General features: G+C 37.7%; 1 protein-coding gene across 1 annotated transcript; it reads left to right on the top strand.

Moving 5' to 3' along the window:
- Nucleotides 1–3,691: 3,691 nt before the first annotated feature.
- LOC129620504 (olfactory receptor 11H12-like) lies at nucleotides 3,692–4,672 on the top strand. Its single transcript, XM_055536316.1, has one exon. It carries the CDS (start codon nucleotides 3,692–3,694, stop codon nucleotides 4,670–4,672), a length of 981 nt encoding a protein of 326 aa, XP_055392291.1.
- The last annotated feature ends 1,565 nt before the right edge of the window (nucleotides 4,673–6,237 follow it).

Here is a 6,237-nt window from a genome sequence, read left to right as displayed (position 1 = left end):
CTTCTTCACTTTCTGCCATAACTTTGGTTCAAAGGTGCTAATTTTACAAACAACAAAACTCATATAAAAAAATGCCATTTAATCAAATATTTCATGAGGGCCAATAAATGCAATGTATTTTTATCTATTTGCTAGTTCAAAGCTGAACAATAATAGTTGTCTGCCTCCAGACACTTTATATTCTGGGAAGGGAGAAAAAATAAGTATATAACTAAGGACAAAACAAAGAAGTTTCTGATGAGTATCATAAGAAAAATACAAAGACAGTTAAATAAAATTTCAGAGGTGAAAAAGGTGCTTCCATTAGGGGAATAAGGAGAAGTATTATGGGAAAATGTCATTTGAACTAGAGATTGAAGGATAGATGGGGTTTTGCAGGTGCAGAGGGAGGTAATGAGGATTTCCAATAAGCAAAATGACCACAAAGATGCAAATATGAGAAACTGAAAAGTACTCAGAGAATTAAATGTTATTCAATTTATCTGAAAGGGGGAGTAGGAAAAGGTAAGATGAGAAAGGCATTTGAAGTCTATTTGTGGAGAACTGGGGAAATTTTGCATAAGGAAACCAGTGGTGGTTTTTAAGCAGGCAAATAACAAGATTAAAGCAATGTTTTAAGAGTTTCTAAGGACTGACGTAGTATCACTAAAAGATAATAAAAGTCTAAGTAATCTATTTCCCCTTTAGTCTCTCGGTTTGAAAGTGTTAGTTGCTCAGTTCTATCTGACTCTTTGTGACACTATGAACTATAGCCCCCCATGTTCCTTTGTGCATGGGATTTCCCAAGCAAGAATACTGGTGTGAATAGCCATTTCCTTCTCCAGTGTATCTTCCAGATCCAGGGATTGAACACGGATCTTCTGTGTTGCAAGTAGATTCTTTAGTGTCTGAGCCACCAGGGAATGACACTTTTAGTGTGAGCAATTTACATTTAAATATTCCCACTCCAGTATTCTTGCCTGGAAAATCCTGTGCATAGAGGATCCTGGCAGGCTGTGGTCCATGGTGTCGCAAAGAATCGGACACGACTTAATGACTGAGCACATGTGCATGCGCAAGCAGCTTGTGGTTCACAGACCAGTGTTCCAAGGCATCTATTCCTGATGTCTGCAATCATTTTATGCTACATGATAAGAGCATTCATTCACACCTGGGTGTTTTAGTATACTTGGTAAACCCTAAATGACTTAAGGTAAAAATTGAAGGGTAAAAAATTTGATGTCTCATATTAATCTGGAAGTCACATGTGCCTCTGAAGTATTTCAGTCAATTAACTTAAATACTTCTCTGATATCTAAAGAATACTATGCTGTAAGCTATTTCTAAATTCTCCAAATTTTTATCCTCAATATCCTACACTTTATTCACCTTAACATTTGCCTCATTGGGTTCTCTGCCCATCACTTCCTTATCCTCCAAAATATGCCCAATGATCTTTGAAATGTTCCTATAAGAAAAAACGTTTACTCCTTGGAAGGAAAGTTATGACCAACCTAGACAGCATATTCAAAAGCAGAGACATTACTTTCCCAACAAAGGTCCGTCTAGTCAAGGCTATGGTTTTTCCTGTGGTCATGTATGGATGTGAGAGTTGGACTATGAAGAAGACTGAGCGCCGAAGAATTGATGCTTTTGAACTGTGGTGTTGGAGAAGACTCTTGAGAGTGCCTTGGACTGCAAGGAGATCCAACCAGTCCATTCTGAAGGAGATCAGCCCTGGAATTTCTTTGGAGGGAATGATGCTAAAGCTGAAACTCCAATATTTGGCCACCTCATGCGAAGAGTTGACTCATTGGAAAAGACTTTGATGCTGGGAGGGATTGGGGGCAAGAGGAGAAGGGGACGACAGAGGATGAGGTGGCTGGATGGCATCACTGATTCGATGGACGTGAGTCAGTGAACTCCGGGAGTTGGTGATGGACAGGGAGGCCTGGCGTGCTGCGATTCATGGGGTCGCAAAGAGTCAGACACGACTGAGGGACTGAACTGAACTGAACTGAAGAATCTTTTGTGACACATTGTATCTTATTTCTCCTCAAACTGTGCCTTCTGGAAACTTTTGGAATCCGTATTTCAGATGGGCTAGTGATTTGTAAACAATAGGGCCTCAGAGTAATAGTCACTGCTCTTTACTGATTCCTCAGAGAATATGCAATAGGTTAACTTTTAATGAACCATTGGCTTGGAGGAGAACTTCCCTAATAGTACAGAGGCCAAATCCCAGAAGAACCTGTGGGAAAGAAAGTGCAATCTTAATTTTCGTGCAGCAATAAATTCTTTATCCATCTGAAGACAAGAAGATATAATTATTTAGACAGGTCCCTAGAGATTCAATGTATATCAACACCTTTATCTTTTGAGCACAGCAGAGAGTCCTGACACCTCTTTGTCAGTCCCTTTTATTCTATAATTTCTTTATGTTGATTTATTAATTTTTCTGATTTGGAGTAGTTTTGAAAAGATTCATATTATTAAATGAAGGAATTTTAATTCCTTCCACCCATCATTATAGAAGACTTCACAGAGCACTGGTGTGGAGAATAGGTGGAGAAAAAATTCCTTCTGAAAATTGTGTCCTTGTGCCCATAATATAAACCCTCACAATTTTTAGGACTCACATCCCTGCATATTGCCACACACAAAATATTTCAGGGAATTTATATTCTTGTCATAGTTTTCATGAGAATGTAGAATGAAAGACGTTTACTTGTGACCAAGAAAGCTTTTGATTTCTCTCATATAGTGGAAATTGTTTACTTCAAATGAGTATATAAAGAATCAGTTCAGTCACTCAGGCGTGTCTGACTCTTTGTGACCCCATGGTCAAAATAATAAAGAAACCTAATCCCAGAATTTTGTGAGAAAAAAAATACTTAAAAATATAAAGTCTCTCACCTAGGTTTATTTTACAAACTTCCGTCTAGGTGAAAGATAAGCGAAAACGTCAAGCCACTGCTTTCTACAGAAGACATTGCAACATTACAATATTAAAAGTCAATGTCAGTAAGTAATATTATGGTCTTATATTTTTATGGTGCTTAAGCAGAAATGCAAAAGTATTGACTTTAAAATGATTTCTAACAAGTTGGTAAAACATAGTCACTTGTTTCACTGTTGAATGGTATGTTAAGTAGCACATTTAACTGAAAGATGAATAGTAAAATTAAAACCTTTACTGAGTCTGTTGCCTCACGAAATGGGTTTAGGGAAAGAAACTAGTACATTTATTAAGAGCAAATTTATGTTATGGGGCTTCCCTGGTGGCACAGACAGTAAAGAATCTACCTGCAATTCAGGAGACCCAGGTTCAATCCCTGGGTCAGGAAGATCCCCTGAAGAAGGGAATGGTAACTCACTCCAGTATTCTTGCCTGGAGAATCCCATGGACAGAGGAGCCTGGAGGGCTACAGTCCATGGGGTCGCAAAGAGTTGGACACTACTAAGCGACTAACACTTTCTGATATATGCTATCAAATCTATGAGAAACTATTATAGATCATGCTTTCCCCAAAGAATAACAAGCTTACAAAATGAGTTTAAAGTTTTTTAGTTATATCATAGTAAGGAAAAATTTAGAGGCAAGCAAAAGCTTGTTTCTGTGAAGCCAGCTAGCTACTGTGCCCCAATTTGTATTTGTCTTCTCTTAATTCTTAAACAGGAACACATTTGAAGGTAGTCCTAACTAACAAATATGTGTCTGTTGATGTTGCAGGTTACTGATCCAGTGAACATGAACATCTCTGAGCCAGATTCCCACTTTGTAAGAGAATTTATACTCCTAGGTTTTTCTTATGAGTGGAAGATTCAGAGCCTCCTCTTCTCACTCTTCCTTACAATATATGCTCTGACCATAACCGGGAATGGGGCCATTATTTGTGCTTTATGGTGTGACCAGCGACTCCACATCCCCATGTACATATTCCTGGGGAATTTCTCCTTCCTAGAGATCTGGTATGTCTCTTCTACAGTCCCCAAGATGTTGGTCAACTTCCTCTCAGATAAAAAGACCATCTCCTTTGTTGGATGTTTCCTACAATTTTATTTCTTTTCTTCCTTGGGAGCAACTGAATGCTTGCATTTGACTGTCATGGCTTTTGATCGGTACCTTGCTATCTGCTGTCCCTTGCACTACCCTAATATCATGAATGGGCATTTCTGTACCAAACTGGTCCTTATCTGCTGGGTTTGTGGATTTCTGTGGTTCCTGATCCCCATTGTTCTCATTTCTCAGATGCCTTTCTGTGGACCAAACATCATTGACCATGTTGTGTGTGACCCAGGGCCACTGTTTGCATTGGCATGTGTCTCTGCCCCCAAAACCCAATTGCTTTGCTACAGTCTAAGCTCAATAGTTATCTTTGGTAACTTCCTCTTCATCCTTGGGTCCTATACTCTTGTCCTAACAGCTGTGTTGCATATGCCTTCAGCTACTGGGAGACAGAAAGCCTTCTCCACCTGTGGGTCTCATTTGGCTATGGTATCCCTGTTCTATGGCTCTCTCATGGTCATGTATGTGAGCCCAGGACTTGGACGTTCTGCTGGGATGCAGAAAGTTGCAACTTTGTTCTATGCTATGGTGACCCCATTCTTCAACCCCCTCATTTATAGCCTCCAGAATAAGGAGATAAAGACAGCCCTGAGAAAAGTTCTGGGGAGTTTCAACATAATGTAAGACATTCTAGACGATCCGTCCATTATCAGGTCAGTATAGTCTAACATAAAACAACCAGAATTATATTGTTATCTAATCTTTAAAAATGGGTCTAGTGATAATAATTTATATTAGCCAATGAAATTAATCATCTATAGGGTCATTATAATCATAAAGTGCTAACATTATTCAGATAAGTAGAAGTGTTGGGTTATTATGTGGACTGCATATTAAATGAGAAATGTACAGATATGGGTGTTTTCTTGATAGTTCGTGTGATTCATCTGGGATAAAAATTTTTAGAATTTTAGATTATTAATTCTAGGATCAACAAAATTATAATTATGTCATTTTTATCTTTATTCAGCTAGTTGTAAATAAAAGAAGGAAATATAGTATTTTCTGATTGTGGTTCCTATCATTTTTTACTTTATTATTTTGTAATGGTCATTCCTAGTAAATCAGCCCTTAAAAGCAATCATCCAAAATTTCTGTTGGACAATACAAGTCAAGCTAGCCTAATGACATCCAGACATAATTTGCTTCCTCTACACATTAACCTTTTCTAAACCATTAAAGGGCTGTTCTAATTCCATATATAACAGTATCTATCAAAGTATTCAGAAAGGGAGTATTATCAGTAATAATATTTTCACCAAAATGAAGTGTCACTAAAAATTTGATTGGTTCAATAATGGGGTTTTAGGAAATAGAGGCTCTCCTAAAAACTGGAGAGGGGAATGATCTTGTGTATAAATCACTTTTATTTAAAAGAAAAATGACAGTTCATTGTTACTTGTTGCTGAAACAGTGTTAAAATAACATGAAGCAAAAACTTTAAAGAAGAAAAGCATCCAGAATTCAATTCCTATAATACAATGACAATATTTTTATTTTCATTTATATGTATGTTTTATTTAATATAAAATCTCAATTGTTCCCTTATTATAGCAAGCCTTTATAATTACTTTTTAGGAAGTATAATATTCCATTCAAGTAATGTGGTATGGGATGTAGATTTTTATGTGATGAAGTGAAATTTTCCTAAAAAGAGGATTGTCCTTCCAAGTAACTTGATGTTAACTTGTGAAGCATATCAGCGCAGTTCAGTCACCCAGTCGTGTCTGATTGTTTGCGACCCCATGAACAGCAGCACTCCAGGCTTCCCTGTCCATCACTAACTCCCAGAGTTTACTCAAACTCATGTCCATTGAGTTGGTGATGCCATCCTACCATCTCATCCTCTATCATCCCCTTCTCCTCCCGCCTTCAATCTTTCCCAGCATCAGGGAATGAGTCAGTTCTTTGCATCAGGTAGCCAAAGGATTGGAGTTTCAGCTTCAACATCAGTTCTTCCAGTGAATATTCAGGACTGATTTCCTTTAGGATTGACTAGTTTGATCTCCTTGCAGTCCAAGGGACTCTCAAGAGTCTTCTCCAACACCACAGTTCAAAAGCATCGATTCTTTGGCACTCAGCAGTGAAGGGTATAAGAAAAGAGATTAGGAAAAAAATGAATGTCACCAATATATATTAATGACTGCTTACAGAATTAGTGCTCAGAACACTCTTTTAATGTTAAAAAT

Source organism: Bubalus kerabau, chromosome 10, assembly GCF_029407905.1.
Source record: "Bubalus kerabau isolate K-KA32 ecotype Philippines breed swamp buffalo chromosome 10, PCC_UOA_SB_1v2, whole genome shotgun sequence".
Taxonomy (NCBI): Eukaryota; Metazoa; Chordata; class Mammalia; order Artiodactyla; family Bovidae; genus Bubalus; species Bubalus kerabau.
Note: the sequence above shows the minus strand (reverse complement) of the source record. Positions and strands in the feature narration are given on the sequence as shown.

Bases quoted from the DNA above. Each gene is read 5' to 3' on its own strand.
- LOC129620504 (XM_055536316.1), top strand. From the start codon at position 3,692: ATGTGTCTGTTGATGTTGCAGGTTACTGATCCAGTGAACATGAACATC.